Source organism: Malaya genurostris, chromosome 2 (genome assembly GCF_030247185.1).
Source record: "Malaya genurostris strain Urasoe2022 chromosome 2, Malgen_1.1, whole genome shotgun sequence".
In the NCBI taxonomy this organism is placed as follows: domain Eukaryota; kingdom Metazoa; phylum Arthropoda; class Insecta; order Diptera; family Culicidae; genus Malaya; species Malaya genurostris.
Window position 1 is genome coordinate 86,892,100 of NC_080571.1, and position 19,267 is coordinate 86,911,366.

General features: G+C 36.6%; 1 protein-coding gene across 8 annotated transcripts in view; it reads left to right on the plus strand.

The window, feature by feature from the left end:
• The first annotated feature begins 768 nt into the window (after positions 1 to 768).
• LOC131428106 (uncharacterized) overlaps positions 769 to 19,267 on the plus strand; it is a 33,859-nt gene continuing 15,360 nt past the window's right edge. For 2 of the 8 annotated variants that reach the window (XM_058591768.1, XM_058591775.1), the window contains exons 1-9: positions 771 to 956; positions 1,584 to 1,884; positions 13,295 to 13,709; positions 13,774 to 13,906; positions 13,967 to 14,112; positions 14,171 to 14,320; positions 14,386 to 14,556; positions 19,047 to 19,111; positions 19,176 to 19,258. In XM_058591768.1, coding sequence (XP_058447751.1) covers positions 1,745 to 1,884; positions 13,295 to 13,709; positions 13,774 to 13,906; positions 13,967 to 14,112; positions 14,171 to 14,320; positions 14,386 to 14,556; positions 19,047 to 19,111; positions 19,176 to 19,258 — 1,303 coding nt within the window. In that variant the 5' untranslated portion in view covers positions 771 to 956; positions 1,584 to 1,744. Of the gene's footprint in view, positions 991 to 1,556; positions 1,885 to 13,294; positions 13,710 to 13,773; positions 13,907 to 13,966; positions 14,113 to 14,170; positions 14,321 to 14,385; positions 14,557 to 19,046; positions 19,112 to 19,175; positions 19,259 to 19,267 lie in introns of all 8 variants that reach the window. The other 6 variants (XM_058591772.1, XM_058591773.1, XM_058591770.1 and 3 more) reach the window with 6 other exon arrangements.

Below are 19,267 nucleotides of genomic sequence, written 5' to 3' on the forward strand. Positions count from 1 at the left end.
ATAATTGGGCGATGATTGGACCGATGCGGTTCGACAAAGTACACTGGGTCTTTGTTGGCCGCACGGTTACAATGTAACACTCATTCATGAGTACCACAAATACCCATTTTCGACTTCAATTCGAGTTGTCAAAAGTTGGGTACTTTTGGAGTTAGCCTTAAAAAGTTTATCACATTTAGCACCTCTGCTCACTAATTGCGACGTTAACTGCAGAGCAGAATGTATGATATTACAATAGAGACATGGCATGCGGGAATGTTTTTCATGCATTTTACTATTTCTAAGCAATCCGAAAATACGTCATCCTTTTGAAAATGGGTTATTTTCTACCTATTTTTGGTTCGCTCTCTCATTTAAAACTCGGCAGTAAACTACACATATTTGCATTACCCATCAATGAGAGAAGATTATTTACCGATTAAATAGCGGCCCTTACACGAGCATTAAAAATGTCATTTTTAATGTAACTAAGTAATGATGTATTTCAATTTTTTTTAGAAATCTCGTCATTACTGCACCATTACACGTTCATTAATAATTCAGTAATGACATTTTTATTGACTCGTGTAAGGGTCGCTAATGAGTTTTTCCAGTTTTTTCGGAGATGGGTCTAATAATACACATTAATGAGTACTTTAATTTAATCGTGCGTGTAATGTTCTATCGTAATTTTCGCTGACCAGTCCCTAGCTGACAATTAAACGATACGAAACAGAATAAAAAAAACGAAAATAGGTGACATAGAAAAGAGAAACAGTAATGATCGGAAAACGAAAAGAAATAGATTTTCGTCGTCGCAATCGATTCCGAAATGGTGATAGCAGTAAAAAATATTTTCTTTCTATCAAATTGATTCGGTGAATTCGGTAAAAATCTAAATCGAATACAAAGAAATGTGATTTATGATTGGAAAAATACAGTGCACGCAATCACATTCCAAAAAGTATTAGTGCAATGTATGTGCGGTTTCGGTAAATCAAAAATCAAACGGTGTTTTCCAATTACTTTTATGTTAATTTTCTTTCCTGAAACTGTGTTCTGTTAAAACTGGTCTGTTATTGTACAGCAAACAGTCGGTGTGATTTAAATTAACGCATGACAAGTGGCCATAGATAATCCGGTACTTCTCCGGAAGGAAAAGGAGAAAATTTACTATTTGAAGAGCATAGAAAATGCAAAAGAAAATTGAAAATTGTTTAGTCGAACATGCATTGCTTACGGTTTACAAAGTTTGTAAATAAAATGTCCTTTCAATATTGATTTAGCACTTGGTCGAGTGCATCAGTATTTGTTTTGTGGTCAGTTATATCTCGAACAAATAATGCACTACATTATGCATTTTATTTAGTGGATGTCGCAAAGAATCGTTCCACTTTACTTACTACCCCTTTTTCTTGATTATCTTCTTTTTGCCACGCAATTTGCAATGCTAAATTAATCGACTTTAACAGTTAGCAACGATTGCCTAGATAGTGTACCAGTGTTTGATTTGCTGCGATAGCAGATGTGAAAATCCGATAGAAATGTATAAAATGCACTAAAATATTTTCTAATAGCTGTTCTCTTTCCCAATGAAAAACTAGACAAAAAATGAAAGTTCGGAACGAGGATGTATTGAGCAAACCATGAAATGAGAAAGTGATAATTGAATCTTACCCGACTAGTGAACTGCAATAAAAACAAGAATCTGCACTAGGACTAAATAGGTTTAGCTACGCAAATTGATTTTACGTATCGCGAAGCAATGGACGAAGATGCTCTGATTGCTCGAGCGAAGGAAGAACGGGCTAAAATTTTTCAACGCTATGATCTCGGTCGAGAACCGGGTGCCGTTATCGATCCTTGGGAGGATCCGGCCTTCGAAGTTTATCATCAAACCGATCGGTAAGTGTTGCAGGTGTGCTTGATTGATTTGTGTCAAAAGTTGTTAGCTATAGTGAACGTATGCCGTTTTATTTGGGTTACAAGATCAATCGCTGTGGGATCGTGGGCGAGCTGGAAAACAACCGGCGCCCACCAAGGCTTTGCAACTGTCGTTTGCAACTGCCCACCGAGAATTTGAACAACCTTCGGAAATAGCTTTGCTTCTACTGATACATGTTGTGTAAGATGGCATGAATCATAAGGGCCGATATTTGAATATTTTTTATTCGTTTTGTGCAATTTTTTGGTTTGGTCGTCAATAGTTATTGGACTTTTGGGAAAACATACTTTCACGTAGATTTAGAAAATGTTCTAATTATTTTTATTTTTGTCGACGTTACTGAGAATATATCATAAAATTTATAAAAGAGATTTTAAAAAGATGTACTCAATCTACAATCTTGATAGTACAAATAAATGTTTTTTTACATCCGCATAATAGAGTATGAATGATAAAAGATGATTGTGTTGAACTGGACGAAAGTAACGAATGTAAGTAAGAGAGAGCTACATTTAACATGTAGCCAAACTACTAGGTGTGCAGATTTTGGACGATGTTTGCGATTCCCATGAGGCATGATTGGGTCGGTTCTCTTTCGTAGATTGAAGCATGGTATACATTGACAATGTCTGTCAAGTTTGGCATATTTATAATAAGTAACATATCCATTTTATAAGTAATTAATACATAAAAAAATATTGCATTCGTATCTCTCGTACACCATTTAGAATACAGTCTGGAAAATCTTTCACACTTCTCCGATAGAAGAGACTATTACATTTCGCTTCGAACAATCATATTCATTTTTGTTTGAGTTCGTATTGGAGAACCATAAAACCGGATACGTAGTTGCGTCAATGCGGGGCAGTTACATAATACCCGTCTGGTTCAAGTTCGGGTCGAATTGTGGGTACAAAACCCGACCATCTCTACTCATTAACTTGTAATTTCAGAACTTTTTGTATGGGACCATAAGTCTTTTCAATTGAATTTTGGTTTTTGAAATTCATTTGGTCCACCTTTAAGAAAACGATAGAGCTCATCTATTCATGATACTTTTGGAACTGGGATTCGAAAACCGGTGTAGCCGAAGTCAATTGAATTTTCACTTAAAAAAATCAGTTCGGCCATCTTTGAGAACTGATAGTGAGTTACTCATCAAATTTTTGGATACCTTCGACTATCAATATCCGATAAACCCGAATAATTTATGTAAAATTGACATTTTTTACACTAATCACCCTGTACCTCCTGTACCGGAAGTCGAATCTGATTGAAAAACGAAAAGTTTTTATGGGATTTTAAGACGTTTCATTTGAGTTCGTTACACATATCATCCTGTAGTTGCGGTCGGATCCAAATAAAAATTAGAAATCCTGTATGGGATCATAGGACCTTAATGGTCTTCCAGCAATTATTGCTTTAAGCAATTGAAAATGAATATGGAATTATTTTGAATTCGAAAGGCATAGGTTTTGATTTTCAAAAACAAAACAAAAGTTTGAGAAAATTGATGAAATCTTTATTGGAATTGATAGAACGATCAATATAATTTAAGGTTTGAAGATGATTTCATGCAAATGTTGACCGCGGCTCCGCTTTAGATGACCGATGCGCAAGGTCCAATTTCGGCACACTCTCTCCAACATATCGGCCGGTATTTCACGAATAATGCCACCGGTCCATAATCCACAACAAATAGTGACATTTTTGGTATGCATTGGTTGGTCTTCACTCTTGTCTTGTATTTTGGTCTTCACTCCCGATGCGGCAGTTTAGCTTGTGTACATATCCATTCAACCAGAAATGAGTCCCGTTGCTGAACACAATTTCTCGATAAAAAAGTTGATCTTCCTCCAATTTTGCCAGCTTCCATTCTTGATTAAATTATAGATCAAACCGAACAAATTTGACAATGACACAAGACATGATTCAAGCGTGATCTGTAAGAAACAGTGTTTCCAAAAAGATATCAGCAAAAAATCACCCTTTACATATGTCATATTCAAACGATTATGTTGTCAAAAACGAATCGTGCTTAAATCGAAACGAGGTAAAATGTTATGATAAAGAATGCTGTACACAGTCTATTTAGTGATTAGAAACAATTGTGTATATTACTAAAAATCGTGTTTCAAAACTCCTAGTGCTTGAGTAGAAGAAAAAAACACAAAAAAATCGACATCTCCGTTAAAAATGGACGGGTTTCGACAATCTTTGGCTTGTTGGATAGCTATTACCGTGTGAAACCTAAGTCTCAAAACATCAGAGTGGCACGTGACAGGGAAAATCGAAAAAAAAGGGGATTTGGTTTTATCGGGAAAAACTAGGAAAAGGATGGTTCTTAGATGGATAAGTATACAAAATTTTTGCAAAATTGTCAGTCTCAAGAAGGTAGTATCGGGGATGTTTTTAATAAAAGTAATAAAATTTATATCATTTTTCAGTAAGGTGCCTAACAATTGCCCTAATTTCATCATAATTTCAGGGTGGCAAGTGACCGGGAAAATCGGGAAAAAGTCGGGAATTTGGTTTTACCGGAAAAAACCGGGAAAAAGTCGGGAATTTTAGTGCAAATCCGGGAAAAAATTTACTAGTCCTAATCTTAGTAACGATTTTCAGCATTATGATTTTCCTGATACAACAAATGAAAAGATGAAGGCCATTTTGTGTTTGAACTAGAAGTTTTGTTTGAAGTTTTGAAACTTCTTATTGTCCATCACTGGTTCAATGGTACACAATCCATTGAACATGGAGCCAACACCTCAGCAATTTTAATATAATAAGCGCTTTCTTATTTGGCATCAATAACAGCACAATGAATGCTCATGATGAAAAATAAGGATAATTTGGATACTTCGGCTGGATTTATATTAAATCTCGACAAATATTAGAAAAGATTCCAAGTGCAAATGACAGTTTCTCTTTGTTTATTTTCTCTTTCAATTATACTGTATTTTCTAACATTTTTTTAACAACAGATCGAAAGTTGATAGTTTCAGTCGTTATTCTATGCAAAGTGTAAGATAGAAGGATTGCCTATAGGACCATAATAATCGAAAGAAAGAATAAAGAAAGAGGAACTGTCATTTGCACTTAGGACCTTTCCTAGTGTTTTTCTTCAAATTTCAGAATAAGTATGCATAATGGTAAAAGTAACATCAGGTAATATGTTTGATAATTTTTTTGAGAAATCTTAGGGGCCGTGTTTTTAGTTGCCAGCCAATAATTTCCCTAATTTCACTAAAATTTGTCTCAGTAATGTCAAATTGTGACAATATTTGTTTAGTAATCTTGGTATTGATTTCAATAGGATTCACAAAATCGACAGAGCTGTCGACTTTCATTTTATCCACCGTTTGAAAGGAGTATTTGATTTCCTTCTTTGACAGCTGAAATTGGTTTTCCAGAGTTCGTAAGAGCCTATTCTCTCGCCAAAACCCAACTCTGAAAGAATATGGTATATGTTGTTAGCAATGGTCTCTCGTCCTCATGTGCACCTCGTGCACTGCACAACTGGTCAAATAGGCTCGGTGAGAACTTGTATGCACACATTCAGGAGAGGCTTCAGTGCCTTATGCTTATGGTAGTTGAAAACAAATTACTGTCTCAGTTGCAACGTCGAAACGGTTCTGATATCATACCGTATAAGCAGTGCACAACCCGTAAATTTTGTCGCGAGACGCCACTGGTTGTTAGAAGTAATCGGGTTTGAGGAAGCAGTGTTGTGCTTTAGTTCATTCATTTTTTATTTTTAACCTTATACTATACCAAACTAAAAAAAATTTAATACACTAGAGATGGTCAGTCCGCGTACGGTCCAACAGAACTAGTTTCTCTCGAAGATTGAGTGAACTGGAGTTCTTTCTTGAAGAATGATAGCTCACTATTTTTCTCAATAGAATAGTCTTTCAAAACGTTTGCTGGTTTGAGGAATCCGGTAGAATCTCGCGAACTTTGAAAATGTACACAAAAAAGAATGATTATTGGTAGAACACACGCAAAAGGACTTTATTATTATTGAATCTGTTAACTACAAAATATAATTTATAGCTCTCATATTATTTTCGAAGAAACATACAAAGTTTCAGGAAAACTAAAGAACGGTTCTATAGAACTAATTCTTTCGGTACAACTATCAAGTTTTCAACAGTTCTTTGAAATTTCCTAACTTGCATAAGTTTTAAGGACTGATTTTCCAGATAGCCTTTAAAAGACTGATTCAGTGGTAGTCTTGAAAAAGAATGAATAGTTCGAAAAATAATTATTTTATTTTAATTGTAAGACTTTAAATTAAATTTTTCATCATTAGGCTTTCAAATAACTGATGATATTTCTGAAAAACTACAAAACACCACCAATAATCGTCGAATATGATGTGAAAGCTGCGCTTAAGAGCATTATTGGAAAAAGCAAAAAGTTAAAAAAAATGTGTTGATTTTTCAAGAAAATTGCAAGAATTTTGATACTTCATTCCTTCGTGAAATGCAAGACTGATCACTTTCATCACCGTTGGCCAGATATGTTTCTTGTTTTAATCCTATTGTTACATCGAAGTTACCGGCGAAGTAAAAGACAAAATAAAAATGGAATACATTAAGCTGGATGGTACTGTTAGTTCAGAAGATAAACGTTTGGACAAACTGTGGATGAGAGTTTTAATCGTTGTTCCAAGGAGATACCTGAAAAATACTTATTTCTCAACTCTCGATGTTTTTTTGGACATGTTAAAAAACCGGGAATTTTTAGTCTCGCGCACCGGGAAAACCGGGAAATTGAAATCGCTAATTCACTTGCTACCCTGTAGTTTGTCTTTGTAATGTAATCTTGAGGCAATACTTGTGTGAGGTATTGATTTCATCAGGGCTGTCGACTTTGATTTTATCCACCGTTTGACTTCAACCATATAATGATTTAAAAAAAATCTTTTATTGTATCGCGATATTAGACGAATATCCAAAAACAATTCCAAGGTTCACATTGTTTTCGGTATGAGATCTGTGTCTTAGCCGATTAGTTCTAAGGTGCTAGAATATAGAACTAACTGAAACAATCATTAATTTATTTGAAATCCCGAATGTTATTGGTAGATAATCAAAGTCTGTTTGAGTAATAAATTTACTACCAATGTTACAGAACCAGAACAATTGTTGTAGGATTTCTCATAGAAGATGAACTAGTTGGTCTATTTGGAAATAAAAGTGGCTAAAAACCAATGGAGAGTTCATTATGAAAAACTCGTACTTTCTAATCATTTTACCGGTTATTCCACAAGAGATCATTTGATTTATTTGTCCATCAACGCATTAAAAATGGGAAGACATGACAATAGCTATGTTTTATTGACTAACAGATACATTAGAAAAAAATTGTGTTTTAGAAAAACCAAGCATGGCAGCATAACGGTTTTGCTAAATTTTAGGTATATGTATATCTAATATATCTGCATATCAGAGTCTAACATTTGTCAAAAATTGAATTAATGGGTTTCATCACAATCAGAGCATGAAAATTCCCCTGAATGATTCGTTCAATAAACAGACATATTTGTAAGTGAATTACTGCAATTTGAACAGCGAACCGATGTAAATAGAAACGGGAACGTGCCATTTGAGCCAATTTGTTCTGATTCCTGATTCCGGTGACATGTTTGTTTACATGTCAATAACAGCTGCGCAATCGATTGGTTTCGGTACGGTTTATCGTTTCGATGATGAGTCGAATTGATCCGGAAACGCGAAAGAAAATTCTGCACACTTGGTGCTCAGAAAGTGGTGTCACGTACAACGAAATTGTAAAACGGGTGAAAGTGCACCACACCAGTGTCAAAAATACTATCGAGAAGTTCGGTAAGACCCTTTCCATGAAGGATTTGCCCCGATCTGGTAGGAAAACGGGTACCAGCCAGCCCGGCCGGGACATAAAAGTGGTTGAGTACATCAGGAAAAACCCATTAGCGTCGACGCGGGTTTTGGCCAAGCAGTTTAACACCAGCATCGGAATGATTCAACGGATCAAAGTTCGGAACTCCCTGAAAACATACAAGAAACAGAAGGTGCCGAAAAAGTCCCTGGTACAGCAAGGCCAAAACAAGAGCGCGAAAACTGTATAACCGGATTCTACAGAATAAAGACGGATGCATCCTGATCGACGACGAAACCTACGCCAAGGAAGAATCTCGAGCGCTGCCCGGACCGCAATATTATACGAAAGCGGTGTACCAGGACCTGAACGACGCTGACACCACGGTGGCGATGGAAAAGTTTGGGCAGAAGGTGTTGGTATGGCAAGCAATTTGTACCTGTGGTTTGCGGTCGTCGATTTTCTTCACGAAGGGCACAATTAACGCCAAGGTGTACGAAGAAGAATGTTTGAAGAAGAGAATGCTGCCACTGTACAGAAAGCATAAGGCTCCTCCTCTCATCTGGCCGGTTTGGCTTCAGCTCACTACATCAACCCACCGAACTGCCCGGATCTTCGGCCAATTGAAAGGTATTGGGCAATTGTCAAGCGGCACTTTCGGAAGGAAGGTACAGTGTCCCAAAACATGCAGGAGTTCAAAAAAAACTGGACAGCTGCCACCAGGAAAGTCACAAAAGTAACTGTGCAGAATTCATGGAAGAATGTCAAGTCCAAAGCGCGAGCGTTTCACAGAAACTAGGATTTTCTTCAATATAATCAGTGAAATGCATAAAAACGTAATTTTTCTATAATATATCGAAAACTGATGTCAAAATATGTTTTTTTTTTGCTTTTTTATTCAATAATCAATGTTGCTAACTACTTTTCGATACACTCCTTAGTCTCTGATATAAAAGTAAGACAATTCATGAAATAAACGGATTCAAGTTCAAACTTCTAAACAGTAAACTTTATTAACTCCGAAGCTCGAACTGCGTTAGTCTTCTCAAAATTCACTCTGTACAAGATCGGAAATATGATCAGCAATTCAGAGTAAAATTTTCAGTAGTATCTGATAATTACAAATAAATCAAAATATTTGGTATGAACAAGCATTAAGTTAAACTTTAGTGCGCAAGTACGGTGCGCAAAATTCTAACCGAACCAATTGAACGAATCATCGCACAAAGCGTATCGTGCATAGCCGACACAGAAATACGGAATATTTTCTGTGATTGAGCGCAGTGGGCTTACGACACGTTTTGTTCGCTAGTAAAATCATAACCAAAATGTTCTTATAACTGATTTTCTCGCCACAAGCGAAGTTGTTCCACCTAGCATCATTTGATAAAAGGATAAAATAACTTTCGTCAAACATCAAAATTCTATATGTTGCTATTTTTGTGGCCGTTGGGACCGCCAATTTGTGAAAAAGCTACGAACTAGATCACGTAAAAAGAAAATCCTCTACCAAACTAGCTTAAGCATTGAATCAATGCGCACAGGAAGCAGTTCTGCTGCGAGACATTCGCAAAGCAAGAACGATTGCGTCATTCTGCTACTGGTCGTTTGAATTGACTCCAAATATTATCTAAATAACTTTAATTACTTATCTGTTGAAATATGCATATCGGAAGTGAATATAATCAGTTTAAGGGGTTACACCACTGTAGAAAAAAAAGAGAAGGAATTTTTTGGGGAATTATTTTGGGATCCAAAAAATGGAGTAATCCGAATTTTGTAAAAAGCACTTTTTAATATGTATATTTAGGTACAAAAAATGATCATATTTTTGTACTTAAATATACATATTAGAACGTGCTTTATACAAAATTCGTATTACTCCATTTTTTGGATCCCAAAATAATTGCCCAAAAAAGTCCTTCTCTTTTTTTATACAGTGGTGTAACCCCTTAATTAAAGTAGATTCTAATTCGAATATTTTCGCATTTTTAACGTGAATACGTCTTACTTTACTATGAGCCACCTTTTCAAAAATTACACTCTAGGAGAGTAATAAGTTTTTGATCGTGAATATGTCTTGTTCAATTGAAAGTATCAATAAAATTTTTCTCCGTGTTATCAGAGATATTATGAGCAATTTGTGAAAGAGTTTTTATAATTATGATAACCTCAAATAAATTAACGTTTTCTAAAATGATTGAAAAGCAAAGAAAGCAAAAATGTTCCATTCATTCTAGCTTGTGTAGTTGACTCGTTCAGTTCATATCAGGATTCAGGCCCAGACTCTAATTCTAGAGTTCAGTTTCAGAATCTAAGAGCAGTTTTTTAATGTGGAACACATTTTTGTTTTCTATATAGGGGTGCAAATTAGAAACTCAAGAAAAATACCCGTACAAATGTGGTCAGGTTTTGAACAATTACAGCTCAGTCAATTTTGTATCAATTATTAATATTATGTCACCATTTGATTGGAAATATTTCTACGTATTGATTTGAATGTTCATAGCCATGTATTTTTAATTGTATATCATTGAAATGTTGATGAATAGCTAGCAGTGTCCTATTTTGTCTGCAAAAAATCTCCGACATACCGGATTTCCCTGCCATAGTCGACGGTTTTGAAGGAGTAAGCGATATATCACATGGGAAAGCATTGCTCTGATTGGTCAATCGATGCAAAAGCGAAGCTGCTGGAAGCACGCGAATCTATAAATATAAGCAAAGTTATAGCTAACGTTTCAGTCTTATGCGTAGCTTGCTAGAGGTAGGTTGTTGCTAGACAGCAAGACAAAAAGTGCCATAAAACGATTTAAAGCTTTAATAGGTATGCTCTGATCTTGTGTCATGCAAGTTCGGATGAAATTCCATGTTATGTCGTTTCGCCTGAGAAATTGACAACCATCCCAGGATAAATTTGGAGTGCATAAGATTAAATTCTAATTTATATAAGATGAACTCGATTGATAATGAGAAAAAGTTTATCGCTTCAACCGAAATCGCAGAATGGTAGTAATGGCAGAGAAACGCTATAAAAATAACTGCTTGCATGCAAAACTTGAACACAAGCTTGGCGAAGAGAAGCTTAAATATCGATATACGTATCGCAAGCGTGTACAAACATATAATTGCACACATTTGGGCTTTTGAAGTAATTTCGTCGGCTACAAAACAAATACAAATCACGACAAATAGAGTCTATATTCTTGGTTCGCATGTTCGGTTTGTTTCCTAATAAAGATCAATCTAATGGCGTTTTCGTTTTTAATTTGCACTACACCGGTGCAGTGCTACACTGAGGTATTAATAAACGAACAAAAATGACGAAAACATAAACAGTAACCATTGACTACAATAGACGATTCCATTGCACAGAGCTACACCAAACTTTTGATGAGTGCTACACCAGTGGCATCGGTGCAGAAAAAGTGTAGCACTGGTGTAGTGCAATTGGTAAAAACGAACGGTTTCAGTGCAGCTTTCGCTACACCAGTGTAGTGCAATTTAGAAACGAAAACGACATAAGCAGTCTCTCGTGCATTTGCGAATTCAAAAGTGTGACGATTGATTGAACTATTTGATTGTAGATCATTAGAAATTTTGGTTGCCTTGTTCCACATCAATGGCTCGAACAACCGCATGGGGCTGATCCTTGTAGTTCCTCGTCAAAAATCGGTTAGAATCGAGTACCAGAGTTGTGAAATTGAAATCTGAATCGAAAACTGGATCCGAGATCAAGATCTTGATTCTAGGCCTGAACCTTGGAACTAAATTACGGAAATGAATTCGGGACTTGTATCTGAATTTTGAAACTAAATCATGGAACTGAAATTGAGGTTTAGACCAGAGTTCAGTTCCAAAATTCTCACTCATAATTCAGATTTAGGATTCAGGTTCAGAAAGCTGAAACTGAAGTTCTGGAACTTTAGACTTAAATACAGGAACAGAACTTAGATCCAAAATTAAGTTGTATTTCCTGAATTCAGTATCAATTTTATTCGTATTCACACCATCCGGTTATGTCTCTCACATTACCCACCCGCTTTTATATGCTCAATTTTATATGAAGAACCATAGATAGAAGTTGTTTCCAATAAACCAAAAACTTATGCTAATGCCTACCTCTACTCACATATATCGTTTCGGGGCAGAGTTGTTATTGCAAAATAATCTCGATTGTTTAAAACAACTAAACGATCAGTTGTCTATCAAACATACTACTAATTAGTTTAAACGATTTCGCTCAACTCGGTATAGAGAATTTTCTTCTCCACCTTAATGCAAATGACAGATTCTTTTTATTTACTTTCTCTTTCAATTAGTACAGTCATTTAGGGGTTAGCCTATGTTTGTACTTAGGGCACATAACCGTTTTTACTGTTCTTTACGTTTCGTCTTAGACTCGTCAGTGCAGAGCAACGTTTTCGTTCGGAAAGACGTGGTACTTTGGTACCAAATATATAAGTGTTTTGCAAATAGCATTAACTTTACGTCTGCTTAGCGGTTCAAGTTGAACTGCTTAAGTTTGCAATAAGCAGTTCAATTTGAACTGCTCTGCACTGACGAGTCTAAGACGAAACGTAAAGAACATTAATTACTACTGTATTTTTCGATAATTTCATCGGTGCCGATTAAAAGACGATAGTTTTAGTTATTATCCAGTGCAAATAATGAGAGATAAGGATCGCTGAGAGTACCGTAATAATCGAAAGAGAAAGTAAACAAGGAGAATGTGTCATTTGCACTTAGGTTGTAATGAAAATTATACACAGAACTGATCAAATGCACCGTGTCACAAGTCGATCATTACGATGGTTAAATTTCATAAATTGAAATTCGAATCCGAATACCGCATCCTCCATATTCGCCAAATTTAGCCCCAACGACTATTTTCTGTTCTCATACTTAAAAAATAAGCTTACTAGAAAGAGAATGCTTCGAATGTGGCGGTCATCACTGAGCCTGGAGCATTTTTGAGGCTGAGGAGAAGTCGTGCCATAAAAATGGTGTATTGCTGTTACTGCGGTTTTCCAACGACGGAGCCAGGCTAAACAAAATTCATTTCAATGGTATCGTCGCATATGACTATTATTTTTAATTAAATTGATAATTTGTTTTGGATGATGTCGTTTTCATTTGTAAAAAACTGAAACTGACCCTGGGTAGTTTCTTCAAACCAACACTTTTCACGAAACAAGAGGTTTTCGCGATCGCTGTGTGAATTTAGTTTGAGTTAAAGATTGATTAACTAACTGATAACCGATATCCAGCCTCTTATATAACCTGTGAACGAAATTTTGACTGAACAGCTGGGCGAACACTGAAATTACAAATTTCATTGATATCGTTGCATTAAAGCAATATCATAGCAATCCATGGTTATAATTCTAGATATAAATATTTTTTCGCAATGGATAACCAGTCACCAGAAAACAAACTAGAATTCCCAATCACTCAGAACCTTCCTCGAGACGTACCGCACGATAACGGCGTATTTGTTCGTTTCAGTTACGGTTTCATCCACGACAAGCGCTTACCCCAGAAGCATGACCCGCACGAGACCAAAGCGAACGAAATCGAGATGGAGCGGGTTAAAAAATGGCTCAAAATGCTCAGCAAGTGGGGCGACAAATCCGCCCTGGCCAAGCTGCACAAACGTGTCTACAAAGGCATCCCGGACAGCTTGCGATCGCAGGTTTGGAGCAAACTGCTTAATCTGGAGAAGATTATGAAGGATAGCAAAAATCGAAACAAATACCAGGAGATGTTGGCTCTCGCCCGGCAGTGGGGCACCGAAGCCCGACAGATCGATTCGGACGTGAACCGACAGTTCCGGGAACACGTCTTCTACCGGGAACGGTACAGTATCAAGCAGAAAAGTTTGTACAACGTTCTGGTGGCTTACAGCATGTACAATACGGAGGTGAAGATCAATGCTAAATTGTGTGATCGAGTAGTTGATTATAATTATGCCCGGAATGTTTCAGGTGGGGTACTGCCAAGGGATGTCCGGGTTGGCCGGAGTTTTGCTGATGTACATGGACGAAGAAGAAGCTTTCTGGGCACTAAGTATACTGTTGGCAGACAAAAAGTACGCTATGCACGGATTGTTCATAGAAGGTAGTAACATTAGAAATCGTTAATTATCTTTTGCATTTATTATGTTTGTATTAATTTCAGGATTTCCAAAACTCACACGTTTTTTAGCTCACCACGACAAAATCATAGCCAAATTTATACCAAAGTTAAAGAAACATTTCGACCAGTATAACTTGGACTCAATACTCTACTCGTTAAAATGGTTCTTTGTTGTGTTCATCGAGCGGGTAAATTGCTTTCTGCTTTTAATTGGTTCGTATTAAGTATACGTTTTCCTTTTCGCAGATACCGTTCAGTCTCTGTTTGCGAGTATGGGATATTTATCTGTTGGATGGTGAGAAGGTTGTTACTGCTATGGCTTACACTATTTTACGTTTGCATAAGTCAAAGATTTTGAAGCTCAAAGATATGGATCTGATAGTGCAATATATACAGGTACAAGTTTTGATTCGACGACGTTTCGCCCGCTCCCTTAATAATCACGTTTTTCTGTTCCACAGACTAAGCTACATGTCGATTTCGGCTACGATGACGATATCGTCATTCAATCACTCGAAAAAAGTATGGAGGAATTGCGGAAAGCCGGTTTGGAACTGCCACCACCGGCCAGTGAGATTGAACTGCCGAAGAAACCATTCGGAGTGTTTGTTGAACCCACAGTCGAGGCCAAGGTAGAGTATGATATTCGTGTGCATTTTACAGGAGAGGGGAAGTTATTCAATTGTGGGTTAGCTGTTTGAGGTATGATACATGACTAAGTTAATATTCAGCTAGGTTGATGGCGTTAAGTCAATATAGCTAGAAAATTGTTTTGATTTTGTCAGAAAGATCTTTCCGATTAGGTATTAAATCTTTTATCGGTTTTAATACCTATATATAATCCCCGGAAAATTGGAAAATGAAATGTGAAACTGTACTATATAGGATGCGTAAGCCTTAATACTGGAATCTTGGACGTTGAAAGAAGTTGGTCCGAAAAGCTTTTGGAATTATTTAAGGTTTTTGTGGTACCACGTGAGTAACCGGTTTGTGCATAGTTCACATGATATTTTTACTTATTTCACGTGTCGTCTTCGCTTTATCAGTGCATTAGCAGTTTATGTTGAACCGCGATGTGGCATTAACAGTTCCACATAAACTGCTCATGTATTGATGAATGGAATAAAGTTTTCGAAAGTAAAGTGCTGCAGACGAAAGCCAAGAAAAGATATTTTTATTTATCCAAAATAGACGAAAATGATGAAAACTAAATGGCACCATCAGCTCCGATTGCAAATTAAAAAAAACTTTTTTAATCCACCTAGTGGTGTAATGATGCCTTTTTCATATAACTCATATTTCCAAAAATATCACCAGAAGATTCTGCGAAGAAATTTAATAAGCAGTTAATAAGAATTTTTCTTTATTTTCCATCGTCGCACTAAATAATTATACACAAATTAGTTCTAGAACCGGAAGTCGAACCCGGATTAAATTAAACAGCAACCTATGAGAATATAGGAACTTTTATTTGAGCCTGTTTGAGGAAATCGCTCAAATCATCTCTGAGAAAATAGAATGAGTATCGTATTAGACTTTTTGACCACAATTTCCGGTACTTCTGGAACCGGGAACTTGGAACCAGTATAGCCGAAGTCGGTTTGTTTAGTAAGTTACTAATATAGGTTACAAATTGAATCAGGTTTAAGCCAAATCAAGGAGAATTTTACCCTTTTTTGCATCGTCGCTCTAAATGACGTTGTGCAATCTTAAACACACTTTACTCTATGCAGACCCTGTCAGCTTGGAGCGAACTCAATCCTCAGTTCAGCAACACCATCGCACGGCATCACATTCAACATATCATGTCAATTGTATGGGTGCGCAGTGCTGCTATTTTGGCGTGCACAAATTTGACATTTCTCTCCCCTACTTCTGTGTACGAGATTCGATGCGAACTCGTCTGAGGGCGCCATGCTCGCAAAAAAGGATGTTACCAATGATTTGTTTGGGAAATGTCAGAGCTGGATATCTTGTTAATATGATGTCTTTGCCCTATAAAAGCATGATGAAATTCAATAGCAACTACGAATGGGACTACGAAATTTTTTATCTTATGAGTGGCATTAGTGACTAAAAAATAGAAATTTAAAAGTGGCAACCCTGCACGTTTTTCGAAATTGAACAAAGCACGCTACGAACGGAACAAAGCCGCACGTACCGTCGCGGACTAGATTTGCATCGTCATTTTGAATAGCAATTTGAATGTCCTATAATTTCGGAACCAGAAGTCGGATCGGTATGAAATTGCCCAGCATATTTAAAGGTAATAAGAGCTTAAATTTGAATAATTATTTGTGAAAATCGGTTAAACCGTTGCTGAAAAATCGAAGTGAGTTGCGTTTTCTGGAGATTTTCTTCATTATTATCGGTGCTTTCGGAAGCGGAAACCGGAGATAAGTAGTACAAAAGAAATTTTATGTATTCTCTAACTAACAAAGTTTGCCGACTAGATGAATTCAGCAGTGAGTTTTACAAAAATGTGCACCACATTTCGCCATTGCTGGTGAAAAAATACTCATGAAATTGAAAATTTTCACTAATCACACTGTAATACCGGAACCAGAAGTCGGATCTGGATCAACTTTTCGGTAACTTTTTGAAGAATTTATAGACATTTTTCAATAAATTTGCACATATTTCCTTCTAATTCCGGAAACGGAAGTAGGATCCAAATGAAATTCAAGAAAAATGTATGAGGTTATAAGATTTTTCATTTGAATCTAAATTTGGTAAAATCGGTTCAGTCATCTCTGAGAAACGTGTGTGACTATTTTTTGCCTTTTTTGGTGCATATCACCCCCTAATTCCGGAACCAGAAGTCGGATCCAAATGAAACTCAGGAACTTTATCAGTCATCTCTGAGAAAATCGAGTGACATTATTTGTCACACACACAAAAACACACACACACACACACACACTTTTGCTCAGTTCGTCGAGCTGAGTCTAACGGTATATGACATTCGGCCCTCCGGGTCTCGGTTCAAAAGTCGGTTTTCACACTGATTGCATAACCTTTCTTTATGAGAAAGGCAAAAACGAGATCCATGTCTAATCAACGACAACAGCGGAACAGTAATTTCATAATTGTGTTTTTTCTTTCGCTTACCCCTTCATTTACTTTTGGTTTTCAATGAAAATCTAATACTTTGCAGTATCGAAATTCAACCGAAGCATCGAGAACCGATATTGACAGAGAACGAATAATAATGATTTCTACCTATTGGTGTTCATTATTTGGTTTCCAAAGTGTACTGAAGAGGTTTTGAAGTGTAATAACTTTGATTAATCATATTTTAGACACTTTATAGGCAAGCTTCATGAATTTTTAGTATATTGAAGAAATTGAAATTCGACTGAATTCGTTTTGTCGTGCGGAAATAAGAGACGTTGGCATTGATACCACCTTTCGTTGAAGTAAAAGATAAAAATGCTTCGTTTTTCTTCGTTTGTTATGAATGCGATCAACGAACGTAAACAAACAAAGATGAGGCTGTTGGTTCGATTGTTCCATTAAAAATACGTGGCAATTTTCGACTTTGCTGCAAACAATACACGGTGAAGAACTGAGGAATGATATGTGGCGGCTTCGCACGAATTATGGGTATTATCAAGTATCTAAAGAGACCTATTTGTCAAGTAAATAAATTATGGCAGGCTGCGGTGGGCCAACCACATAGCTCGAACGCCTGAGGAAGTCCAAGCTAAAATAATGTTCAGTAAAAACCGATGAAGGGCCCGCCGGCTCTGTGTAACACTACGTATAATTTGGCTCTCAGTGTTTAAAGAGGACTTTAACTCTAAGAGTGAATGGACGTTTGAAATATTTCGTTATTGGGTCCAAACTCTTCATTTTTGTTCGAGCAATGCCTGCTAATCCAGGTATTTGTAAAAAAAATTGCATTAGTAATATCTCCATCGTTCCCCAATCCAGAAACGCTGAGACTCGCTTCGCTTCTGATGAAAGTTTTTGCTCTATCAAGCCCAACAAGGGCCGCTTTAAATTAGGGACAGTGTAGGCTCAACTAACTAGATCTGATAATTAGAAGATTTTACCAACCAGCTTCAGATAGCTCGCTTCTTTTCGCAATCGAATTTTTTTTCGATGCTCAAAAGGTTTTCACAGTTATTACAATCAATGTCAAAATTAAAGAAAAATAGTACTGGATTACCAGAAAGTGCCATGAGGATTAGTACTGAGCAAACATAAAATAGTTTTAGCAAGATTCTGCGAATTAAAAAAATGTCCTGCCGCTGGATGCTGCAATTGCATACTCAGGATTAAAAAGATGAACGCGAGCATAATTCGGAAGCATGTTCGCCTATGCTGATGATGATTGAGTCGGTTGGTCAACAGTGGACGAAGTCTAGATCCATTGTTATACGCCAGAAAGCAGAATGATTAACTGCCAATAGACTAAATCGACACGAATGATCCGAAGCGGCCTAGGGAGGCTAAATAAGGCGGTGCAGGGTTGAAATAGTCTGTAAACACAAAAAAAAAAGTCTGGGGACTCCATGTTTTCTTCAAAGAATGATGCACGGAATTGGTATAGCGAACAAAAAAAAAAAAAGACCGCGCCAATTTCAAAAGTCTGTAAATTTTTACAAACGTCTACAAAAACGTAATTTTATAAAGTTTACAAAATCGTCTGAAACTGAAACATGTCTGCAACTTATTTTCTAAATCTGCTGATTTACAAACAAATCTGCAGGTCTGCCACCTCTGATACAGAAACGGAAGTTGACTCGATGAAATTAAATAGGATCATGTGGAATTATAAGGCATTTAATTTGAATATAAATTTGTTAAAATCGAAGCCGAACTATGGGACTATATGATAAAAGAAATGTAAAAAATCGATCCCTTCCCTTTAACACATAGAGCTTCTTGCTTCAATCTCTCATTGCCCAATCCAAAATATGTGAGTACATATTTATTTGAATTGCTAATTACTTGCACTCACTCTTCAAACAAAATCATCAGTTAGATGCATTATTTCTTATTTATGGGCATCTCCTGAAACGAAATCCTGAGTACGTGCCTGACTAATAGCATTCAAATCTTTGTTCAGCGAATCCGATCAATTAGCAATCATCTTTATTATTTAACATTTTAGATTGGTCGACGTAAGCAAGAATTTTCCGACACCGAGAAAGAAGTCACCGAAACAGTAAAAATTAAGTAAGTTTCTTTGTTTTTGGATCGCTTTTGGTGTGCTTGTTTAAGCAATACGTATATTTCACAGACGAGAGATCACAACTCAGGAGATAGCGAATCTTAACCAAAGTATGGTTGCCGGAGGTGGTTCCAATAGTCAACTAAATGCAGGTAAGCAAT